This window comes from Panthera uncia (assembly GCF_023721935.1).
Source record: "Panthera uncia isolate 11264 chromosome B2 unlocalized genomic scaffold, Puncia_PCG_1.0 HiC_scaffold_24, whole genome shotgun sequence".
In the NCBI taxonomy this organism is placed as follows: domain Eukaryota; kingdom Metazoa; phylum Chordata; class Mammalia; order Carnivora; family Felidae; genus Panthera; species Panthera uncia.
In genome coordinates this window covers 88195062-88221660 of record NW_026057580.1, presented here as the reverse complement: position 1 = coordinate 88221660, position 26599 = coordinate 88195062, and the positions used below count along the sequence as shown (strand labels likewise).

The window sequence follows — 26599 nt, the reverse complement described above, 5'->3', positions numbered from 1 at the left end:
GTGTTAGTCTACACACAATTTATAGATAAATATTTCAGATCTCTCTCCTCAGACATTAAGCACAAGACATGTAACTGCTCCCCAAAAGGCTCCCTCAGGAAATGAAACAAACCAAAAGACAGCAAGAACCTTGGGATGCAATTCATAGGTGAAAGTTTTGACTGGTTGCTAGAGTTAAAAAAGCTTTTTAGAAAAGAGGAAAGTGAATCAAAGAATGAAGATGTTTATAGATGACGTATCAGAACAAAGGGAAGAGTCAGTGAACTGAAAGAAATGAGGGAGAAAAATCTTTTTAGAAAGTGGGGTATGCTGAGCTCTGAGGTAGTTAGCAAATAAAAATTTAACACTTATTAATAAAGTACATGCTTTTGGAGAAGTGACAAGGAAGTTCACATTTTAACAAGTGGAAAAAAAATTTCCTTTTACTCATAAATACATTTACCCTATTACATTTGAAGAGTAATTTGTTTTCTCCTCAATAGCCTTAGTTGATTTTTAAAACTCGTTTCATTTAGAAATTGTAAAGATTTATTTAACTTCCCAGTCCAATTGTTTACGTTTGTTCAGAGAGCAAATTCACGGTAGCTGAACTGTCCTTGAAAAGTCAACCATTCACAACTTTTATGGCTTTCCGAAACCATGGGTAAAATAAAACATAAATCAAAGGGTTCATGTCTGAGTTATAACAAGCGCACCAATAGCAAATCTCATAAGTTTTGGGAGGGGTTATGAGGCCTATAAAAGAATCAATCAATGAGTCAACACTATACGGTGACCATGAAGTCATAAATGCTACCACAGTGATACCCAGGGTTTTCATTGCTTTTCACTCTCTCTTGGCCACTCTGGATATAAATCAACTAGCTGATGAAAATTCTATTTTGCCCCCAGTATCTTCAACCTTTTTATCCAGTTGTCTACCCATAAGAAAAATATTGCTATAAAGAGTTATTATGAATAGGTATGAAGCAAGATAGAAAACCTATCAACACCCAGTTTTGATTTACAACAGTCTGACAACCTCCTACACAGTTGAGGGCACTAGATAATTCCTCCAGCCCATCATCATAAGCACCTGTGTAGAACACGGCACCACTGTATACAAGAGGCAGGATCCAGGAGATGCCGATGCATGCCCCTGACACAGACACCGTGAACTTGGTAGGATAGACCAGAGGCTCAGTAACAGCGATGTACCTGTCGATGGAGATGAAGCACAAGTGGAAGATAGAACAATAACAAAATGCCACATCACAGCCCATGTGGAAGGTACAGAAACTTGGCCCAAAGTCCAGCAGCCCTCCACAGACCTGACCATGCTGAAGGGCATGACGGTCACCCCCACCAGAAAGTCAGCACAGGCCAGAGAGGCGATGAGAAAATTGGTTGGCGAGTGCAGCTGCTTGAAATGCAGGATTGAAATCACCACCAGAGGGTTTACAAAAACAGCCAGCATAGCCCCCAAGCTGAACAGTGTGTAGAGAATGAGCCGGGGTCCGGGCGAGTAGGTGGCTTTCACGCAGGATCTGGTCAGAGTCATGTTCTGGTAGCAGAGCTCTGGGCTGCAGGTGAGGACAGGTGCCGCTCCTGATGCTGCTGTTTACATGTGGAGAATTCTGTGTTTCTTCATTTTCACAGAGGAAGTGGGATTTTACTTTTCAACACATCTGGGAAAAAATCCACAAGGATGTCTAAAGGAATGATCAGATAGGATGTTTATTATATTTTTCAATCTCCCATTTTTATGGTAAATCTTTTGATTTCTATAATAAAATTAAAATTATATAATAAAAGATTACTGAGGGGTTGATGTCAATTAAAAAACATTTGGTTGCCTTAATTTGATAAAATTTCCTTTTAGTCATAAATATCTTTATTTTCTACCTTTAGCATTTCTCTTTGCAACAGTCATTGATACGGTATGTAACTCTGGGACTGAAGGATCACCTCTTCTTATCCTTATCTCAGCATTGCTTTACTAGGACATGTAGTCCTTCCAGATAAATAAATGCCATCAACGGGAAAATCCCTGCATGGAATCCCTATAGCATAAGGTGTGTGAACTTGGTAGGTTATTTTTGACAGTGATTTTTAAGAATGTTTTTCTTTTCTTTTTTCATGTTTTCTTTATTAATTTGAGTGTGTGTGTGTGTGTGTGTGTGTGCATGAGAGGGAGAGGGGCAGAGAGAGAGAGGGAGAGGGAGAGAATCCCAAGCAGGCTCTACGCTGTCAGCACAGAGCCCAGCGCTGGGCTCCGTCTCAGGAACCGAACCCTGAGATCATGACCTGAGCCTAAATCAAGAGTTGGACCCTTAACTGACTTACACACTCAGGTGCCCTGATCATTAAAGCCTTTATAACAAATAACTGACAACATTGAATTCTGAAATTAGCATAAATACCTTTCAAAATTGAATGCAAAATAAAAATATTTTTAGATAAACAAAACCCAAGAATCTCCATTGCCAGCATACCCACACAAAAGGAAGAAGCTAAAGGAGTTTTCAAGGCAGAAAAAAAACAATCCCAGAGGAAACACTGTAGTGTGGGAAGTAACGAAGTGTGCCACAGAGTGTCAATATCAGAAAATAAAATGAATGCTAAAAGTAAAAATAAATGTCTTTTTGACTTAAATTATACGCAGAATTAAAATAAATGACCGCAGTATCAATAAAATGGCCAAGACAAACGGAGTTAAAGTATATATTGAAATTCCTGGCAAGCTTTTGCATTGCCCTGACTTGGCAAAATTATTAACTTATTGGAGAATTTAATTAATCAGGGATACATATTAAAACTCCAGGATTCCAACAGAATAATATGTTAGTCCAATTTATAATTTCATAGGAGAAAGAGTGAATAATAAAAATAATAATTTAAAATGAGTCCAGAATGATAAAAGAACAAAGACAAAATGTGAAGAATGAAGAAAAATACTAAGATAGTTGACTTAAACTCAAATGCATCAATGATTATAATAAAATAGGAGAAGACTCGTTCAAATTGGTAACAAACTTTTAGACCTGGATTTCAAACTTCAGGACCAAATCTTTGGTTTTATTTACCCTGAGATTTGGAGAGAAGTCAAACAACCTAACTGCTCAGGAACTACAGGGTAGCTTGTCCACCACAAATGTGTTTTCAAGATCAGCCTAAACTTAAAATTGAGGTATTTGTGAGATGTTGGGAATTTTCCGTGTTTTATGACATGGGATACGGTGTATGAATATGACATCAAATTTGAAAAAAGTCTTCCTCAGATTTAATCAAACATTGCTTAAAGTGAGCTTTTCCAAGCATCTGCCACAGACAGATTTACTGACGTGGTGAACAGACCTACTTCCTACTGCTGATTCTGCCCACTTCTTGTCCTGTCACTTTTCCACTTCCCAGCCTTCTGGGGGTGTGATTTCTTGGTATTTTCACCTTTCACGGTTACCTCCCTGTTACTTTCAATGCTCATTTTCTTCTTCCTCTTCTCTATTAATGTCATGTGCTCTTGTCCTTCCCCTAGACTCTTGTGTTTTCCGGCCAACTTTCATTCCAACATTTTCTTTTGCTGGAGTTCTTGTCTTAAATCTCCTCAGCTCCCTCTGTTTCATGCTCTAGCGAGGAGTTGAGTTCCTCTTGTTCGCCAATGCTCTTCCAACAGCAAGGGAATCAGACATCCAATTCAGATCTGACTCAAGCCTGAGATTTGATGTTTAAGGGACATTCTCCTTAGGACATCTCTCCATTGTGAAATTGACAAAATGATGTATTTATAACAATAACTATCTTTCCAACATGTTTATTTCACTTCACTTCTTCAACATCACGTGGGAATAGTTGCCTGTCATAACATATTATAAATATTGTCACTGTTGGTTATAATGCAAACTTACAATGTCATATATTTATAGAAGATGATATACTCAACAAATTATGTTTGGATATTTACCTTGGAGGAAAAAAGTTATATCCTTCTTCTACAAACACTTGAGTATCTATATCTATATCTATATCTATATCTATATATCTATATCTATATTTATATCTGTATCTAAATAGATAGATGTTCCCCTGGGACAGATCTGAGTATAAAATACAAAACCATAGGGGTGCCTGGGTGGCTCAGTTGGTTAAGCATTCAACTTTAGCTCAGGTCATGATCTCACAGCTTGTGGGTTTGAGCCCCGCATTGGGCTCTGTGCTGACAGCTCAGAGCCTGGAGCCTGCTTCAGATTCTGTGTCTCTTTCTCTCTCTGCCCCTCCCCCACTCGTATTCTGTCTCTCTCTCTCTCTCTGTCTCAAAAATAAACATTAAAAAAAATTTTTTTAATTCAAAACCATAAAAATTTAGAAAAAATACTGAATACTTTCATAGTTTCAAATGGAAAATTTTGGAAGATTTAACATAAACTTAAAATTTCCATATAATAAAGTTTAGAAAAGATAAACTTGGAAAAAACTCTTTGGAACATCTATTGTGCTCTAATTGATTTAGTTGAAATGAGCAAGACAGATTTTTTTTTCCCAAGCACTTTAACCTTAAAAGCCAAAGCCCTGTTCAGAAAAGAAAGAGCTGATAGTCACTAGATTTGAGGAAGTTATGCACACTATCAAAATTTCCCTGTATTCCAGAATAAGAGTAGGAAAGATAATTGGATGGCCAAAATAAGAGAGAAAGTAGTGGGGATCTCTGAGACAGGAGTGCCCATCTCTCCCTCTCTGGGAGAGGGTTGAGAAAGGGCAAAAATTGACATGCCAGTGCAGTTGGTTGAATAATGGCCCCTTGAAAGAGATCCATATCCTAATACTTGGAACCTGCCACTGTTAATCCTGTTTGGAAAAAAATATTTTTGTAGATGTGACTAAATTAAAAATCTTGACATGGAAGAATCATCCTGGATTAACTGGGAGGGCCCTAAATGCTATCTCAAGTGTCCTTATAAGAAAGAAGCACAGGGAGCTGACACACACCAAGAAGGCAGTGTGACCACACAGGTAGAGATTGGAGTGTTGGGGCCAGAAGCAAAGGAGTGCCAGCAGCCAGCGGAAGCCAGGATGGATTCTCCCCCAGACCCTCCAGAGGGCGTGAGACTATGTAGGCACATTGATTTTGGTTCAGTACAACTGATTCCATGTTTCTGCCCTCCAGAATTCTAAGAGAATAAATTTGTGTTGTGTTAAACCATCAGGGGCGGTGGTAATTTGTTACAGTAACCACAGGAAACTAATATAGTCAGGTAGGTTTAAGGGGAAAAGATCCAAGTGCAAGGGAAACTCATTCTCCTTCCTTGTGCAGAACTCACGGGGCAGAAATGGCTACATAGGCTGTGTGAGCATACAACTTGAGACAGCACCACAGAGCACCCCACTGCTCTGCATGGTACAAGGACAGTAAAATTCCTGAGCCCCTGAGGGTGCCATGGAGTCATGACAGGTCCTCGAAACCCCACCAAATGTTTGACTGCCTGTGATGCCACAAGCGTAGCTGAGTTCTTCTGAGAAAGGCACTGGAATTGGCCGATAAAAGTAAGAATTAAAGGAGCCTTGCTGTCAGATATGAGGAATGACTACTCTGTGACAGAAGAGCACCAAAGTCCAGAGACCAGGAAGGGCATCTTATTGGACATCATTGTAGGTAGATGGTCACCCAGATCAGATCTCTAATCCACAGAATCACTGTTGATGGGTGACTGACAGAGTAGGGAAGGTAGAGAAAACCCAGATTGACAGGAAGTTTCTATCACCTGGAGGTTAGGGAGCTTGGCTCAGAAATGAGGTAAATTTATAATTGTAGAGCACAGAGAACACAAAATCTGGAGCTAAATTGCTTGGATGCAAATCCCCAGCTCGCCATTTACTAGACGTTTACCCTGGGCACATGATTAACTTGTAGTGTTTCAGTAAAATAGCCATGATGACTTCATGTGTTCTTACTGTGACAATTTAATGATTTAATACGTATAAAACACTTAGATATAGCAAGTGTTCAAAAGCTGTTTGCTACTGTTATAGTGATAGTTGCCTTAACAATAGGGTAGCATGTTTTGCATACCTGAATCTGTGCCCTGTGATTCACGAAGATACTTGTGGTTTTTTCCGGCATTTCTGTAATGTTTTAGGAAGGATTTCTGTAAAACAGATTGTTAAAAGCCATAACAATCTGATAATGAGCTATTATCCGAATTGTAAGAATATTCATACAAAGACATTAGGTAGGTGCTCTGCAGTTATAGTAGGCTGAGAAATACCTGATTGCTATGATGAGACAGAGTTGAAAGAGAACTTCAGCATGTTTTCAATATCCTGAAAGTAATTAGCAGAGGCTGAGGGGAGGGGAGAGATGATGGAAGGAGGGAAGGAAAACTAGAGAGAAAATGACAGACTACTCTCACATAACTCAAATCTCCAAGTCTTAGCTGAGGACGCCGAAAAGGAAGGCCTTGAAGGCAGAGAACTAAGACCCCCAATTAATATCTCAATTTCAACAAAAGTGGCATTTTTCTTGGAGATAGAGGAAAGACTGATGAGGGTACATTGGCTGTGAAATCTGAAAAAGCTAAAGCAGCATGCCCCTCACTGTGCCACACGTGGGTGGTCTGGAACACGCATAAGAGACATCGGATTCGTAGTCTAGAGGCGGCTATTGTTAAGCACATTATGCAGAGTTTCGGGTTGTGTGTACATCCATTTTTCCATTTGGAGATAGATGGCCATTTCATCCTAGAAGACACTTACAGACACAATCCTAATCGATTCGTGTGGAAATGAGGCAGACTACATACCTACTCTGGGAGAAGAGAGTGGGAAACCCAAATTGACTGAACTTAAGTCTACTGCATTCCATGACATGGGGGTTTTTAAGAGAGGTAAAGATAAGTTACAGAAAAATCAAGAAAATTACCTTCTGTGGTAGTTGAGATCTTCACCTGCTAATAAATATGTTTTCTTTACCTGCATGCGCTAGTCATAGGATAAAATCTAAAATGATCATTGGGGTGTTCAAAGCTGTGCAGAGTTTTGAAACTTTCCCTGTTCTTTACATTAATACCTTCCTGGAAGGTATTAAGAGCCTTCTAGATCTGGCTCTCAATCTATACCCCCAGTGAATTCTATGTATTCACCCAATTCTGTTAGTTGCTGATGTCATTTTTCACTTTACCCTTTTTACATGTGTCAACTTTAACTCAGAGCACAGTGAACTGCTATTGTTATACGTCTGTCTCTCATATTAACATGGATACCCCCTGAAGTGCAGGACATATTCCTTGCTTATTTTTGTATCTTCAAGACTCTGATACAAATAGATGCTACATAAATAAGCATAAACAGTGCATGCATGAATGATTGGACTGCACATGAATTTATGGGTATTGTGGGAGGACTTACCCTCTGAATCTTGTGATTACTGAAGCATCTTTGCCTTGTCACTCAAAGAGAATGCTCTCAAATAGCACGTTGGAGTAAATTATATGTAATAGGCATTCAGTAGAGACCTTTATACCTACAAAGATTTTTTGTATTTTTATTTTGCTAAAATTTTTTAAATGTTTATTTATTTAGTTTTGAGAGAGAGAGAAGCACAAATAGGGGAGGGGCAGAAAGAGAGAGAGGGAGACACAGAATCTGAAGCAGGCTCCAGGCTCCAAGCTGTCAGCGCAGAGCCCGACGTGGGGCTTGAACCCATTGAACCATGAAATCACGACCTGAGCCGAAGTCAGATGCTTAACCAATTGAGCCACCCTGGCTCCCCGCTAAGAATTTTTTCAGTAATGAATGTTGAACTTTATATAATTTTCTTTCCTCCTTCAGATATGTTAAAATGGAGAATTGTATTATTTTACTTTCTAATGTTAAGGCAAACTTCCCTTCTTTGTATCGACTCCAATCATGATGCGTTATCATTTCATATATTTCTAGTTTGGTTTGTTAAACTTCTGTTCAGGATTTTTGCATTTATTTATATGAGTGAGGTGTCCTTTCGTTTATGTTTTTCACATAGTCTCTGTTGGGTTTTAGTATGGAGGCTATTCTATGTCAAAATATGAATTTTAAGTGGAGAATATTAAGTTTCTGCTCTCTATTCACACCTTGCACTACAGGGACTCCAGTTGATTTGCGATGACTTGAGACATGGGATTTGGTGGTGCTTCTTGGGATCTTTTTTTGTCATTAACGTCACAGACAGTTTTGTGGGGGGTGGCAGTAAAAGGTAACTAATAAAACACAAGTCACACAATTATCGCTAACTGGCAAAAAGGAATATCCCCTATATCAAGAGCAGGTAATAAAAGACGTTCGATAAGTTGCAAGATAAACAAAATCTCTTGTGGCAAAAGCAAATTTGCCACAGTCTTACGTGAAGTAAAATTCGTATTGGATTAAAAAAATTGGCTCTACATGCCAATTACTACATGCCAAAGAGTAAAAATAAAAACGATACTAATAGCTAAGATTTACTGAGCATTTAAATTGAACATAGTACTATTTTATATGTTGTGAGCTTAAAATAAAATGCATATGACAGGGCACAGTGATAATATCTGATAACTACAACAGGGGTATCAGTTAAAAAGATCTTTTCTCCGCCTTAGGAAATAAGAAACCGCTCTGCTTGGTGCTACTGGCCAAGGGCAGACTGGCCAAGGGCAGAACTTCTCCACGTTTACAAGCTGTTTGCAGCAGCACCATGAGCACCAACCCGTCCCCCGCTGCATCCGAGCAGCTCTGCTACCAGAACGTGACCGGATCCTGCGCGAAAGCCCCCTACTCGCCCGGACCCCGGCTCATTCTCTACACACTGTTCAGCTTGGGGGCTGTGCTGGCCGCTTTTGGAAACCTCCTGGTGGTGATTTCAATCCTGCATTTCAAGCAGCTGCACTCGCCAACCAATTTTCTCATCGCCTCTCTGGCCTGTGCTGACTTTCTGGTGGGGGTGACCGTCATGCCCTTCAGCATGGTCAGGTCTGTGGAGGGCTGCTGGTACTTTGGGCCGAGTTTCTGTACCTTCCACACGTGCTGTGATGTGGCATTTTGTTACTCTTCCCTCTTCCACTTGTGCTTCATCTCCATCGACAGGTACGTCGCTGTTACCGAGCCTCTGGTCTATCCTACCAAGTTCACGGTGTCCGTGTCGGGGACATGCATCGGCATCTCCTGGATCCTGCCCCTTGTATACAGTGGTGCCGTGTTCTTCACAGGTGTTCATGATGACGGGCTGGAGGAATTAGTAAGTGCCCTCAGCTGCGTAGGCGGTTGTCGGCCACTTATAAATCAGTTTTGGATTTTGATAGATTTGCTATTATTTTTCACACCTACTTTTGTAATGATGATGCTGTACAGTAACATTTTTCTTGTGGCTGGAAAACAGGCTATAAAGATTGAAAACATTAGTAGCAAAACAGAAGCATCAGGGACATACAAAACCAGGGTAAGAGAGAGAGAAAAGCAGCTAAAACCCTGGGTATCACGGTGGTAGCATTTTTGATCTCCTGGTTACCGTACATGATTGATTCATTCATTGATTCTTTTGGGGGGTTTATAACACCTTCTTATGTCTATGAGATACTTTGCTGGTTCGCTTATTATAACTCTGCGGTAAATCCTTTGATCTATGCTTTGTTTTACCCTTGGTTTAGGAGAGCAGTAAAACTCATTATAAGTGGTCAAGTATTAAAAGACAGTTCCTCAACCATAAGCCTGTTTTCTTAATGATCCTAAATTTCAAATCGAGGAATCTGTTGCTCTAGTGCGAAATTCCCCAGAACTGTGGCATGAATCACGCTGTATGAAGATGACCCATCAAACTGCAGAGGAGAAATAATGCCACAGTTTCAGGAGCATAATTTTATGTTTTTACTTTCTCAGTGAACACCTTTAAGCATTTGAAAGAAATATGTTTACTAAAAAATGGCTGACATAAGTTCATATTTTCTAGTGTCTTCAAATCTGTGCATTCCCTGCTTTGTCAGTTGTTAATTATTTTCCTTTTCAAGGCCTCTCGTTAGGCTTACCCTTGTGTCACCTTCAAAGGTTGCCTGGTTCCATGTTCCCTGTGAAAGTCTTGCTGTCCCTGTCATCTCTGGACTCTGAGCACTTGACTTCCATTTTAAGCAGCTTGTTTCTTGGGTCTGGTCTTTTTCTGTAGCTCCTATAGTTCTCTGAGGCTTATTTCAGACTCCGAAATGGACTCGTGTTTTATATTTTGGGGCATATTTTACGGAATAATTCTGAACAGATGATGCAATTTCCACACTGGTGATTGTTCTTTCATGGGACCGTTTTCTCACCCTACGCGGTGAGCTAGTTCACCTTTCTGCTGTTGTGGAGGGCATTTTTCTGGCATTTTTTTTTTTCTATAAAAAATATCCAAAGTAGTACATTGTTGATGACAAAAATAACAATGCATTGCAAGTTATGGAGAAAGAATGGATTATTTAAGAAGTGATGGTGTGGCATACAGCTTTTTGGAAAAGAATGTTAAGCATCTTGCCTCATATCATGAACAAAATCAAAACTAGTATTTCCAGATGTTAAAAAAAACTAGTGTTTTAGAATTTTTCATGGTAGAAATCATGACTGAACATCTGTATAGATTCAAGCACTCAATTTAATTTTTTTTTAATTCAAAGGAAACGAAGCCTAGTTCGGGAAAAATTAAAAAGTTACACTTGGAAAAGTCTGGGCAGCACACATGGTGAAAGTTAATAGATTTAAACATGTAAAGGCTTTAACAAAACAGTAAGACAAGGTTAACACCTTGGGCATATGACTGGTGATTCCACAGAGAAAAAATATACGAATGTTTAATAAACACATTAAAATGCAAATCTAAAAATAACTTTTAAATGCTAATGAATGTGTGATATGGTATAATATACCAAATTGGCAAATATTTGAAGTTTCTATAATACCCGATATTAGAGTATGGGAAATTGGATACTTTCATGCAAGTAGATTATAATTACATACATCTTGGGAGACTATAACTTAGTATCTCCTTTCTGAGAGGAATTAAACATTTAAGGGGCGCCTGGGTGGCTCAGTCGGTTGAGCATCCAACTTCAGCTCAGGTCATGATCTCACGGCTCATGAGTTCCAGCCCCACGGCTGGGCTCTGTGCTGACCCTTCAGAGCCTGGAGCGTGCTTCAGATTCTGTGTCTCCCTCTCTCTCTGCCCCTCCCCTGCTTGTGCTCCTTCTCTCTCTCTCTCTTTCTCTCTCTCTCTGTCTCAAAAGAAACATTAAAAAAATTTAAAAAAAATTAAAACATACATGTCACTTGACTCTATAGCTCCATTTCTAGAAAGTAATCTTAAGAAAAGAGCCAGCCAAGAAAGCAAACGTGACAATAACGTTCATTGTATAACTTTTAATTATTAACTGGGAAAAGCCAAGGTCAATATGGGATAAATTACATAAATTATGCTCCACCTATGTAATGGAACATTATGAAACTGTTAAAAAGTGCTAATGAGTTCTGTATAAATTGACATGGAAAAACAACCACAATATATTTTTTGACTAAAATCAAAATAAAACAGGGGCGCCTACGTGGCTCAGTCGGTTAAGAGGCCGACTTCGGCTCAGGTCATGATCTCGCGGTCCGTGAGTTCGAGCCCCGTGTCGGGCTCTGTGCTGACAGCTCAGAGCCTGGAGCCTGTTTCAGATTCTGTGTCTCCCTCTCTCTGACCCTCCCCTGTTCATGCTCTGTCTCTCTCTGTCTCAAAAAAAAAAAAAAAAAAAAAAAAAAACATTAAAAAAAAAATAAAATAAAATAAAATAAAATAAAATAAAAATAAAACAAAACCCAAACACCCTGATTGTAAAATCCCAGATTACATAACAGCATAAGTAATATGGCCCCTACATATGTATATTTCCACATGCTCTTTTAAAGTCTAACTTTATGTATAATGGACAATGTGTGTATATATGGAGGGATTACTGTGTCATTTATCTTTATCATTGCGGTGTTTGTGATGAAAAATTAATGTATCAAAATTGACATTACTATTTCACAACATCTGTTTTACTTGAGTACTGAGTCAGGTTTGTCTGTTTGCTTGTTTTAATCAAATGAGGATTTTCTTCGAGTATATATCCCTAGCATATTTTGTCTTACGTAAGGAAACTGAATTGTAGCTGCATTGGTATATTTTAGGAAGTACCTCTTAAAAGTGGTTAAAGTATCTTAAGAGTTACATCTTAATGTTATCAAAATATTTTTAATATTTCTTGGAGGCAAGAAAAGGTGTTAGGGGAAGTCCTGAGGAGGGTCAGTGGTGCACCGTAAGGCAATTTCCCCAGGGAAGGCCATTATAGCTTTTTGAAACAAAGGAGAGTGACCTCCTCAGGCAGAAGTGGACCAGCTGCCTCTTCCAGCAGAGAAAGGCTTGTGAGAATTAGAGGGCAGGGGTAATCAGTTTTATCAGGACCTGCCATAGGTCAACATTCTAATATCTAGAATCTTTATTTCCTAACCAATGCCAGAATTTTAGCAAAAGATGCTCTGGGAGTTTGAGAATTCAGCTTGCATGGTAATTCAGCCAGCTATAGAATTGGGCCTGGGGCTTGGTTCTCAGAAACTCAGTCCTATGGCTATGGCAGAGAGGGGATTCTTTCAAAGTGTTCAGGGAACGTTCCAATCCTTCATATGGGCCTTGAGCAAAGAATTCAAAAGACTCTCAAGCTCATCATTTTCTTTCCCCAGGTTCTCCAGAGCAGTTAAAAGAAACTAGCCAATGTATTACACTTCTATTTTAACTAAAATGTGGTATGGCAGCAAATCCTTGGTCACCAGAGTCTCGTCTTCTGTAGGCACTTGATTACAGGTATCTACAATAATAATTTGAGTAAATGTTTTGCCACTGTAGGCTACGGGCTAAAAATTCTCTTTCTACCTCTGGAAATGGGGTCATGAATGCATCAAAGAACCAATTCCAGGAAACCCCGAACCTATTCAGAGAACTCATCTTAAGATTCAATTCCTCTGGAATATAGTTCTTTTATCATTTTATGGAATCGGTCTTTATTTCTGAAGGTATGATCTGTCAGGATTTTTATATTGTCCAGTATTTATATAGCCATAACAACATTCTTATGCTCATTATGTGAATAGCATATATTTTTTTTAATTCTTTTTTCCTTTAAACAGTGTGTCTCTTCTAGACAGCAATAGTGGAGATTTACTGTTTTTATGCAGCCTGACAATTTTTGTCTATTAATTGGAGAGTTTAATCCACTTACATCTGATATAAATTTTACATATTTAAGTTAATTCTATTATCTGATATTTGTTTCTCATTTGTTACTTTTGTATTTTGTTTCCCTGTTGCTCCTTTCTTGCCTTAGTTTTTGTTAAAAAAAAACACTTTTAGTTACCGTTATTTTCTTCTTTGGGCTTCTTATACATGGAGAAATATAATATGTAGACTTAGTAGATTCAATATTATTAGGATGTCCAATCCTTAAATGTTACCAGGAAAATATAACAATCTTAAATATGTATACAGTTAGTGGCAGAATATCTACACTCATAAACCATAAATGACAAAACTAGAAGGAGAAATGAGCAAATTCACTGTCCTGATCAAATATTTCAGTATGTCCTTCTGTAACTTTTACAGATGAAATTTTACACCAATAACAAAACCACAGGTTTTGGTTTTTTCCTAAAAATTGACAAGGTGATTCTAAAAGTTGTGTGAAACATAAAGACAACAGAATAGCCAAAACAATTTTAGAAAGAACAGCAGAGTGGAAAGCTTACATAACTTGACTTTAATACTTACTATCATGTTTCGGTTAAGACACTCAGGTATGAACCTAAACACAGAAACAAGATCAACAGACTAGAATAGAGAGTCCAGGAGCAGGTTCACATGTACACGGTTGATCGGTTTTTGACAAAAGAACAAACATCATTCACTGGAAAAAGAATAGTCATTTCAAGAAATGCTGCTGGAAGTGCTAAATACCCATATCTTACTACTGCTAATGCTACTAAGCTTCAAATAATAATAATAATAATAGTAATAATAAAATTCCTCACAATATATTTAAAATTAATATGACATGAATTACAAAAGTAAACATTAGGAGTAGAATTACAAGAATTTCAGAAAGACCATAGAAGCATATAGTTGTGACAATGAGTTAGGCAAAGCCTTCTCAGGTAAGAAACAAAGTCGCTAACCAAAAAAAAAGTTGAACTTCATTAAAATTAAAACCTTTACTCATCAGAAAAACACTCTCAAGAAATCGCAAAGTCCAACATTCATAACATATATTTAGAAAGGACTTGTACCCAGTCCACTCAGTAGTAATAAGAACTCTTAAAACCCAATTACAAGTGGGAAAAAATGTTAATGAATAGTTCACCAAAGTGGATACATCAATGGCCAATAATAACATGAACAGATTCTTAATATCACCATTCATTTCACTAAAAGCATCGCGAGATACTGCTAACATCGCCTGGACTGTTTAAAACAAAAAGAAATGGGAATACTGATATTGAAGACAACTTGGAGCAGGTGGAATGCTCACAGATTGTTTTGGGGCCCGTCAAATGGTGCAATTACTTTCCAAAACAGTTTGTAGTTTCTTGTACAGTTAAACATAAGGTTCCGATATGATCTAGCAATTCTACTCCTAGGTATTTCCCAGAAACACATGAAAACGTATGTCTACGCAAAGAATTGCACATGAATGTTTATAGCGAGTCTGTTACTAATAACCCCAAAGTAAACACAATAAATGTGTATCAACAGGTACATGGATAAAGTAATTGTGATTTATTCATATAATTGATTGCTATTTAGCAATAACAACAAACCACTAAATATCGCCAATAAATGGATGAATCTCCCAGACATTAAGCTGAGAGAAAGAAGGTCACGGAAGAGTACATATCGTGTGATTCATTCCCCGAGTGATTTTTAGACCTCACAAACTAATCTGTAGTAGTAGAATGAAGATCACTGGTTGCCTAGGGCGGGAGAAGAGAAATGGGTAAGATCTACTACAAAAGGCTCAGGAAGTTTGCTGCGGCATTGAAAATGTTCTATATTTTGATGGCAAAGATGGATCTATTTATTGTAAGTCATCAGCCTGAACACCGTAAAAGTGTAAATTTTCCACGCACAAATTATCCCTCATAATGAAAAAGCTGGTTTTTAAAAGTGACCAGAACTCATTTATTTAAAAACAAAAATCTTTTTCAAAGCCTAAAGCTGAGCTCTGTTCTAGAAAGCTAAGAGGAAAAAGAACTTTGTCAATGGTAAAATCTAAAGTATAATGTAGGAATATCCACATTCCAAAGATTTTTCTTCTTTAATATCTTCCCAACAGTTCCCATTTAGAAACAAACTACCAAATAAACAAAAACAAAAAGCCTTAGCAGAAACCTGCTTTTTAGGTGGACATATACTTCCTTTATGTATTTCCATGAAGGAAACGCTATATTTCTATACCCCCATTTTTTCAAATCAGAATTATTAAAACTCAACCTTAGACATTCCAGATTTTAATAAATGATTATGCATTTAATTTCTTTAACACAAACCAACAATGAAAAGGAGAAAGAGTTTATTTGAAGGTTTTAGTGACAAACAGGAATCATAAATAAATGGTTCTTACAAAAATGATTATGCGGTCTCCAGTAATTGGTAAGAATGAACAATATGGCTTTCAAGTTCTATACAAAGGTTTTCAAGGAGAGGCACTATTTCTATTTCTATTTCATGAAAAAGTCAGATGTCATCTGGAAATTAGAAGAGTATAAACTTATTTTTAGCCTAAAGATAATCATTATTTAGATTTTTTTTTCTTTCCACACCTTGCACTATGGGGATTCAATCTTCAGGGCTCTGGGTATTTGGAATTATTTGGCTACTTTCCTGAGGGGACAGAGTGATTTGGGCATTGATAAAGCTCTGATAAATTAGGGGGAAAATGCTAATAAAAAGTGGCATTATGCATGCATCACATAACAGCTCTTTGATGACCAATGCTTCTCAGATATGAACTAGTGGGCGATACGGGGAAAATATTTTTTAATTAAAATAAACAGCATCTTATGTAAAGATGAAAACTAACTGCTTATTCATTACAAAGTGAAATATTTTATAAGGTGAGGATATGAATCAATCACTTTTTAAACATGAAAACAGGGAATTTTACTCACAAAAAAATAGGGAAAGAATGTACTGGCAATTACTGGTATGTTGTATATATCTTTTTTTTTCCCTAACGATTTTTGAAAACTGGAATGCCACTCTTAGCCGTAGAAGACAGTTTCCCGGGTATCGAAACGAAGAATCATGAGCAGTGATTTGCTCCCCCCTGCAGCTGGGCAAAAGTGCTTTGAGAGCCTGCATAGATCCTGTGTCAAAACTGCCTACTCACCAGGCTCCCCCATGATTCTCTATGCAGTATTTGACTTTGGGGTCACGCTTTCCATATTTGGAAACCTCTTGGTGATGATTTCGATTCTTCATTTCAAGCAGTTGCACACACCTACAAACTTTCTGATCGTGCCCCTGGCCTGCGCGCACCGACTTCTTGGTGGGGGTGACTGTCATGCCTTTAAGCACAGTGAGGTCCGTGGAGAGCTGCTGGTACTTTGGGGAGAGTTACTGTAAATTTCACCCTTGTTTCGAAGGGTCTTTCTGATACGCTTCTATCTACCATTTGGGTTTTATTTCTCTCGATAGATACATGGCTGTCACTGACCCTCTGGTCTACCCTGGGAATCACCTTCCTGTGATAGCTTTCACTATCACTGATAGGCTACCAGTGATAGCTTTCCTGATTTCATGGGTGCCATGCTTCATTGATCCAATAATCGATGCCTTCTTGGGTTTCATCATACCCACATATATTTATGAAATATTGGTTTGGATTGCTTACTATAATTCAGCAATGGACCCCTTAATTTATGCTTTCTTTTATCCTTGGTTTCAAAAAGCCATCAAACTGATGGTCACTTGGCAGAGAAGATCTTGAGAGAGAATTCCTCAACAATAAGTTTATTTTCTGAGTAAGTGTAAGTGATAGATTGAGAATAGATTCACAATGAACATGGCATTGGGAAGAAGAAAAATGAATCATAACTGTGCAAGATCTTCTCACGTGACATAATCGCAGTATGCTTCAGTTTTGACCCAAACACTTAAATTCAGGCTCACAGTTCAAGTTCATAGTTCTTTGGTAAATGCAACATCGAAACCCATTTGTGGAAGGAAATGGCACGGCCTTGGAGCCAGAAATGCCTGGACTGCAATGCCAACTTTGCCATTTAGCACCATGACCTTGGGCTGCTTCATTTCCTCTGAGCTTAACTGTACTTCTCTGCTTACTAATCACTCCCTGGTAGGATTTTTCAGAAAGATTAAGACAATAATATAAAGGACCTAGTATATTTTTGTTATTCTAACCCTGCCTTTGGTTACTTTATATTAGTTCTGCTCAAGCTATATCTTCTCTTTGTTTCCTTGTAATATTTTTTTAATAAACTGTAAATACAACTAAGAGACACTTAAGGAGGCAGTGACTCTTTGCTCTGACAGGGTAAAGGAATGGGTCTGCACTGCCTGGTGTTCAGATTGATGGGTCCAAATGTGTGATTTCAGAGCCAGAAAAAAATCAGTCAAGAGACATATCTCTTAACTGTAATATCAATGCAGGCATTTACAATGGGAAAGATAAATGGCATCATAAAAAACATTTATTCAGTAAGCTTCCCCCTGGTAAGTCTCCGCATAGAATTACGGTAGGCTTCAGAAATTTTGCCAGTTAACATATGTTTAAAGAAAGGGTTTTAAGCTTGTCATTCATCATGTTAAGATTAATATTCAAATTAATTTATGTTTTATTCATGTAATTGAACTTTGTTCCAAAAACTACTTACAGAAGCCTTCAAGGACATATGTGAAAATGTAAATTAAAAGTATGTTCAAAAGGAGAAAGAAAACTGAAATATAGGGCATAAAAAGAAGCCAAGAAAGAATCTGCAAAATACATTTCATATGACCCACAAACTTGGTTCCTTGGTTAAAAAGCAAAGCTGAACTAGTCATGCAATTCACCATGGATAAACCAAGCCAGTTATTTCAGAGACTTTTCGTGGTACTAAGACTGAAGGGTGCTTTATGCCCCATGAACAACGTGATACGTCACTTGATGTTGTTCAGCTCTACTTTTATTGCCATCAGACACGGAGGGGTTTTTTTTTATATGTTTTTAACGTTTATTTATCTATTTTTGAGAGACAGAGAGAGACAGAGCATGAGCGGGGGAGGAGCAGAGAGAGAGGGAGACACTGAACCTGAAGCAGGCTCCAGGCTCTGAGCTGTCCGCACAGAGGAAGACGTGGGGCTCGAACTCACAGACTGAGTATCAGATCTTGGGAGCAGGAGTGAATATATATCAGAATATTCTTGCTGTATTTTTCAAATTTCTAGAATAATTTACATCAACAGTATCTACTACACAACATTTCTGTTCTTACACAAATGCTGTGAAGTGGTAAACCTTTCCTGAAATAGTGTATCATTTCCAATTCTACTGTGCTTATGAGAAACTGTCTTATCTCTGTCTTGTCTTTATTGGATTTTGTATATGATTAAAGGCACCCTAGAATGTTTAGTATCATTTTACCCACAACTCTTCAGTTCCAACACTGAATATCATCAATGTCTTACGATTCCAGTGGTTTTAGTGTAACGACGTTTTCTCATTCTGTTCCACAGCTAGAGAATCCTCCTCCGGACTCATTTTAAAGATGAAGAAGCTAAAACAAAAGTGTTTAAGAACTCTGGTGAATATCGTAAAGCTTCTGGATTCAAGCAAGCACTTTCAACATCTAGTTTAATACGTTTACACTTGTCTTTTCTCTCTCTCTCTCTCTCTCTCTCTCTCTCTTTTTGGGGGGTAGCCTCTCAAATAGATTCGACAAACCATTCCATTTTTACCACTTTCTTCCTAGACCAACATACTATGGTACTTTTATAAGTGTTTGAAACTTTCGCTTGGAAGACACCAGCTACTTCCCTCATCGTTCTCTTCTGTGAACTTATTCTAGTTGTGTGCTGCCTTTGCTGTTGGCCTTTGCATCAGTGAACATTTATTAAGTGCTTCTGTCTGGTGGCAACACGTGGGCTCTGGAACTGGAAAGATATAACAATAAAGCCAATTTCAACCTAATAATGATTTATCCATGTCACGGAGCCCTCTCACTGGGTGCATGGGATCCCTTACCTGCACTCTCAGTCTTCTCAACAACCCTGCAAGAGGGCCAATGTTATTCTATTTCCTAAGTGAGGAGACTGAGGCTTAAAGAAGTGAGTAGAAGGCCAAGGTAGCATATTTGTTCAACAACAGAATCTTATTCATAGCCAGGCAGACAGAGAGTAAGTGCAGCAAACACCAACTATTCTTCCTTACAGAGGAGACTGTGGCCCCACCTCTGTATTCAGGTCATTGGGAGCCATTTGGAACACGGGACTTTCCTTCTACCAAGGGCAAGTATGAGCATCATAAAGAAAAGTGCAAAGTTCTTTGGGGAGATGGGGACATCGGAAGGAGTAATTGATTTGCTATGGTGTAACACAATTTTTTTTAACATTTATTTATTACTGAGAGACAGAAACAGATGGAGCATGAGCATGGGATGGGCAGAGAGATGGGGACACACAGAATCTGAAGCAGGCTCCAGGCTGTGAGCTGTCAGCACAGAGCCCGACGCGGGGCTTGAACTCACAAACCGCGACATCATGACCTGAGCTGAAGTCGGACGCTTTACCGACTGAGCCAGGCACCCCTATGTTGTAACATTTTAATCCATAGTTTCCCACTCATCTATACTCCTTCATTCTGGAAATAGTATATTTTTTTATGTTTATTCATTTTTCAAAGACAGAGAGAGACAGAGCACAAGCAGGGGTGCGGCAGGGGTGGGTGGGCACACAGAATCTGAAGCAGGCTCCAGGCTCTGAGCTGTCAGCCCAGAGCCAGATGTGGGGCCCAAACTCACGAACCGTGAGGTCATGACCTGAGCCAAAGTCGGATGCTCAACCAACTGAGCCACCCAGGGGCCCCTTGGAAATAGTATTTCCTGTACAACGCTTTTCCCCCTGAGACTGAAGGGAGGGCCATTCAGATAAACTGTATCTTAACTGCTAAGTCAGGGTTGGCCCACACATCATGCACAACCATGATCTTGTTGTTTTATACTATTCATTCTTTGGCTCCTTTGCACCTTTTCTCCACACAAATCCCCCATCTCATCTAATCATTGTTGAGATTAGAAGTTTCATTTTCTTTTTTCCACGGATCAGTTGTTAGTACATTATTATGAGTAACAGTATGATTATGTTTGCTCATGTATTTAACAGTCCCTTGCAAAGTCTCTCTTTGTTTTTCCATGTACAAAGATGAAAACAATAGAGCTTGTAGAAACATTTCTGTATGTCCTCCTTTCTCAGGAACCGCCATGCCCATTGTGTCCATGACATTACTCTCTGCTTTCTAGTGATCTGTTGTTCATAGTTGTTTATCCCAAAAAACTTCATGACTTAGGAGAATGTCCCTCTTGTTCTTCTTTATACCCCCAGCTGGACCTTACACTGTACTTGGAAATAATGGATAATCAATAAATGTTTACTGAATAAATAGATGTGTATTCATTTAAATATAGAACATTTTTAATAAGTTTATATAGAGTGTGCCTGGTCACATTGAGAAAATAATAGAATTTCCTTCAAGCTCTATTGATAGGAATGGCTCTTACCTCTTTAAAAACCTTATACTAAGCATATTTTGGGTTGTCTTTCTCTCGGCTCTGATTTTTCAATTGTTTGATCCTATCTGACCTTTCAGATTCTGTATGGATCATTCTTTATGCCTCACAGTGCTTATCATTATCAATGCTGCAGGAACATACACATTTATTTGTAGTATACGAGTGTGACCATTCATGGTTATGAATTTTATTTGAATTACCCTCTGACAAGAGTCTCATTCCCTAACTATGGGGCATTGGTAGTTGAATTCAAGGGACACAACAATTCCAAATCCAAACATGTATTTTTCTACACTCCCGTTACCACCTAGACATTAGACTGTGAAGGTAGACTCCTCATGGCTTGAAACTGAAAGTTATCTTTAAAATAATCTAAATTAAACCATCCTCTGTTGGATGCAGGCTGCGGCTTATGTAACCCCCACAAGGTCTGATTGCGGGCATCTCGTGAATTCGTGTAGAGTGTCGGCCACACTCCAGCAGCATCCGGGTGTGCACAGGGCCCGAGTCGATGCGCCCTCTTGTCCTCCAACACGGGCTCACAGTACAACCGCCCCTTCCTGAAGGTTGCCTCAACTCTCCTCCATTCGATCTGGCTCACCTGGTTCTATAGATCCATGGTCTGCTCAAATATATACACAGACACATGGGGTTGGTTCTCAGTTAGCTTTGAAGAATTTTACAGGACTTCAGTTACAATGACAACTTGAACCAGAATTAGAATCCTGGTTCAGAAAAGAAAGTCCCTGAGAACTGGAAAAGAATTTCTCCATGGCCTTCGAGGACAAGTACTCTGAGGAGAAGCGTGATGCCGGCATCATGGCCATCCCTTAATTTTAAGCTGTTTCTTGGTGGTCCCTGTTTAGGAGCTTTTAAGATTTTCTTTTTGTATTTGTTGCATTGTTGCCTGTGTGATCTTTTTTGTCTGTCCTCTTCGCATTTTCAGTCTGAAGCCTCGGACCTTTCTTTTACCCAGAAAAAGCTTCCCCTACAATTGCTTTCAACATTTTCTTCCGTTTACTCTTTGTGATTGCTCTTTCTGGAGCTTAGGATTTTTCCCAGGCTCTGTTGGAAAGAACAGCTCTTACCTCTCTGGTAACCTTATACTATGTGTATCTTGGGTTGTGCTTTACTCTGGTTTTTCAATCAATTTGATCTCATCTGGTTTTTATATTTCAGAAATACTTTTGGGGACATTTCATTGGGATTTCAGGAGTAAGGTACAGTGCTTAATTATCTTCGTAGGGCTGATTTTCTGACGGTAGGCACCAATTCAACTATTCCAGTTGTGAAAACACTGAAATGCTCACTACTGGTTGGTAAATATCTATTTCCCTGAGCCGCCATGAACCACCTGTTTATTTTCCCTAGAAAGTCCTCCCCAGACTGCAAAGGCTCCTCCTGATCCAGCTCTTGAAAGATCAATGCAAGGCTGGGGCACCTGGGTGGCTTGGTCGGTTAAGCGTCCGACTTCGGCTCAGGTCATGATCTCACGGTCCGTGAGTTCGAGCCCCGCGTCGGGCTCTGTGTGGACAGCTCAGAGCCTGGAGCCTGTTTCAGATTCTGTGTCTCCCTCTCTCTGACCCTCCCCCGTTCATGCTCTGTCTCTCTCTGTCTCAAAAATAAATAAACGTTAAAAAAAAAAAAAAAAAGAAAGAAAGAAAGAAAGAAAGAAAGATCAATGCAAGGCTAAGGAGGACGTCTCCAGGGCTGGCTCTGCCTGTCAGCACAGCTTGCATTCTGACCGTCATTGCCTCCTCCGTCTGCTTTACAGTTTTTTTTTACTGTGTTGAAATATCAACCCTGACTATTGAGCTGGAAATCAAGTGGTCACACGCTGAAGAGCACTTCATCAATGATAAATTTATTTTAGGTCATGAATGCTTAAATAGGGGAAATTTAAGAATGAATTCAGAATTACCGAATGGTCGTTTAATTAATTATCATTTGTTTCTAAGAAATGAATGCGATCTCTCAAAATGTGTGGTAGGGTGGTGGGACGTATTCTTCAAATTAGTCAGGAAAAGCATGAAGGAATGAGTCCTTGGTCATCAGATTCATCCTTCCTGCTTGCTAGTTTAATTGGAAGTCTGACTCATTGAATATGTTACTAGATTTGAGACAGTCTGAGCTTGGTTACATCACAAACATCAAATGGCTTCACCATTCTATCTACTAGAGCAGGCAAACACCCTTTGACTCTCCCTTACTCATTTTTGATTCTCTAAGCAAATCTTATTGCTTTCCACTCAACTTCCACTACTTATAAGCCCATAATAAATTCTAGCTAATTCAGATTAAAACTTTAAAAGCACACCCAGTTCCATATTTTTTCAGTGGTGTCTAGGCCCAGGCCCTTGGGCCCTAGCGTACAGAGGAGTGTATATCTACTTTTCACTCTTTCTTCCTCTCTCCTTTTCTGCTTCTGCTTCCACCCGCCCTCCAGAGTGGGGCAGCAATGGAATAAAGAGAATATTACTAATGGGACAAAAGCTGTCCTCATGCCTGGTAGGGTCACTGTCTTGGTGGACAATGCCCTGAATGTGCCAGGTACCTAAGTGGAGGCTCTGTGATGAGGTGTATACATGACTTCTTTTGGGGGGCCAGGGAGCCTGCCCGCCATCTGGTCCCCTGATATCAGTGAGCCACTCCCGTTGAACTTCCAACTCCTCCTTAGAGTCTGTCCATGAAGGGAAACCTTATAGACCTTTCTTTCTAGGGTCTCTCCATCCAGGGAACCACTCCATTGAAGAAGGTACTGGCAAGATGATTCAAACTGATTCCCTGTTTAGATCTGCTTATTCAGTAGCCCTGCTGACCTGCCCTGTCTTCATGTCAAGTAGGGGAAAGTAGAGTTGGAGGAAGATGGCTGTGAGGCAGACAGGCCAGCAGGAAAAGAGGCCTGTCTTGTCACCTACTCAGGTGGCACTGATGCATGCCAGGGAGCAGAAGGATGGACTGCGTCCTGCAGGGCTGCCTGAAGAACCCGCATACGCACTGCACAAGAGGGATGTTACTGGAAGGTTCACAACACCAGGGTCATGAGCATGAAGCAAATGTGATGAGGAAACCAAATTCGGTGTAAAATTATTGTTCTCCTCTTCTTCTACTCTACCTGTTCCCTATGGAGAGGAGCAGAAAAGGAGGATGCAGTAAGGAATGAAAAATCAGATGCATCCCATCCCTAAAACCAGGCTTTTTAAGTTCAGACTTGGCTAGCATTGGAAATAGCGAGGACAGGGATATTCAATTAGATACAGAGGATAGTTTTAAACTTGAGTTTAAAATTGGAGTCATTTAATTTTTAGAAATTGAATTCAATAAAATTGAATTTTTAACACTCACGAGTGACTGTAGAGATATGCCTGAGATTTAATGAAAGAATAAACAGGGAAGATTTGCTAGAGCCCATTTTAGAGACTGTGATTTGGGGAAAAATTAATTTCATGCTGCTTCTCATCCCAAAGATTTCCATAAGCAATTAAGACACATCTCTAAGAAATACTTGTTAAACACAAATTAATTATGTGATGAATCAAAATGAGAACTGATTCAGTTTTTCATTAACTTGAAGGATTGCTTAGACTGGCAATTGAACATATGGATTTTGTAACCAATGCCAACCAATGTTCATTTACAGTTTAATCCTCTGACTCTGATTAGTGTTTGGTTACCTCTTGCCTCTAGTCCAAAGAGACAAGAGTACAAAACATTTCTCTCCCCTTCCTCTCATTAACAAATGTATGAGTGTGAGCACTGGAAAGAACACAGAGCTCATTAATGCATCTTTCTTCCTGATAATGAGAATTGTCTCACACTTTCAGTCACTGGGGAGATGTTTATTTAATGACTTTTTATGTTAGGAATGTCTGAGAAGTTCAAAACTTCCAAAGCGATTGTCGAGTGCAGAAAGAGACTGAAAACTTTGTATGATGCAAGATAATCAAAAGTTTGCCTCCAAGTCCTGCCCTTGATGTTAGAAAATATAATCCCTGAAAAGCATGATTGCCACTTACCCTTGATCGTTATCTGATGCATTCCCTCAAGATGGTCTAATGAGCAAGATAGGAAGACTCATACATGTGCAAGAATTGTAGATTTAGGAAATGCCTCTAATTTACATGGCATCTCAGCTCTGGGCTAGTTGCTGTTTATAGACTAACCCCAGATATGAGTATATAAAATAACCTAGATTCTGCTAATAACTTTCAATGATATAGAAGAAAGAAAGAAAGAAAGAAAGAAAGAAAGAAAGAAAAGGAAGAAGGGAGGGAGGGAGGGAGGGAAGGAAAGAGGGAGGGAGGGAGGGAGGGAGGGAAGAAGGAAGGAAGGGAGAAAAAGAAAAAGGAAATTTGCATAAGAATTCTTTTTCTTAGTAGAAACCTCATATTTCTTTCTCTAGAAGGTTGATTTCTTGGACATCTGCTTCCATTGGATCATGTCAGATTTATTAACAGTCCTTATTACTTCATTGTCTTTATTTAGCTTAGAGTTGACCAAATGCTGCCCAGGTTTATTTGAGGGAGTAATAAAAGGCTTACCTGCTGAAAACACTATGTTTGCTATTAAAAATATCAGTGGGGAGCCCCTGAGTGGCTAAGTCGGTCAAGCGACTCTCGATTTTGGTTCAGGTCATGATCTTGTGGTTCGTGAGTTCAAGTCCTGCATCAGGCTCTGTGCCGACAGTGTGAAAGCTGCTTGGGATTCTTTCTTCTCCCACTTGGTCTACCCCTACCCCCTCACTCTCTCTCAAAAATAAATAAACTTAAATTTTTTTTAAATAGTAATGGGTCAAGATAGTGGTTTCTAGAAATTTGGATCAGAAATAATAAAACTGGTTAAAAAATTTGGAGAACTAAACAGATTAATTACCAAATTTTAACTTTGCCAACTAAGGTCATGATAAAAAAGCAGCAATAGCACCAGGGACAACTTCCAGGTACTTTGCCATAATTTCATGTGAATAATGTTTTAATATCAAAAGTTGAAGAAGAATATAACCTAAGAATAAAGGACAGTCCTGTAAATTGAATAAAATTTCCATCATGCGACACGTGTCCCATTGTTATTTTTCTCATCTTCCTCCCCCCAGTGAGAGGTTTGCCAAAGTCCAGTGCTGTTCCCAGACTGGCATCTCCGGGTAAGACAACACCAAAATGCATAACTGTTGAGAAATAACATTAGAGACATGTTTCCTTCTGTGTGGAGTCCCTGCACCTTCCAGAAACCTAGCCCTCACCTGATGACTGTGCTTCCCAGCAGGCAGGTGATGAGGTGGGTATCCTCCTTTGTCTGTCCTCGTGGTCCTAGAGCATTCTTTCTTCACCCTCCCTGAATACCCATCTCCTATGCTCTCCTCAGTATTGTCCAGCATGGACCCCAGGGTGCTCTTTCCTTATTTCACGTGAATGTTTAATACCCTGCACTCTCTCAGTCTCTCCAGCACTGCTCTCAATACATACAACATGTAAAACATAAATACCTTGCTGTATTAGTGCTTGAGAAATAGTAATTCGTAAATAACATAAAAACAAAAAAAATAGAACTGTCGTATGATTTAGCAATTCCCCTGGATATATACCCAAAAGAATTAAAAGCAGGATCTCAAAGAAAAAAAAAAAAGAAATATTAATTCCTATAATCATCAAAATAACTCCACGAAGAAGGTAGTATTGGTATCCCCCCTTCACAGCAGAGAATACTGAGGCCCAACTGAGAAGTTGGGGAGAACTGGATTCTAGCCTAGACCGACTGGACCCAGGGTCCATGTTCCGGTCCATGTGCTAAGCTGTCTTCGGGGTCCTGG

General features: G+C 39.1%; 1 protein-coding gene and 1 pseudogene across 1 annotated transcript; one reads left to right on the top strand and one right to left on the bottom strand.

Annotated features, from left to right (window-relative positions):
• Window positions 1–553: 553 nt before the first annotated feature.
• Window positions 554–6948, bottom strand: LOC125939144 (trace amine-associated receptor 6-like; annotated as a pseudogene).
• A 1682-nt stretch (window positions 6949–8630) lies between these two features.
• On the top strand, window positions 8631–9824 carry LOC125937993 (trace amine-associated receptor 6-like). The gene is given in 2 exon segments (XM_049652984.1): window positions 8631–9416; window positions 9419–9824. Coding segments are annotated over 2 exon segments (1020 nt in total). The 5' UTR covers window positions 8631–8677; the 3' UTR covers window positions 9700–9824.
• Window positions 9825–26599: the final 16775 nt, after the last annotated feature.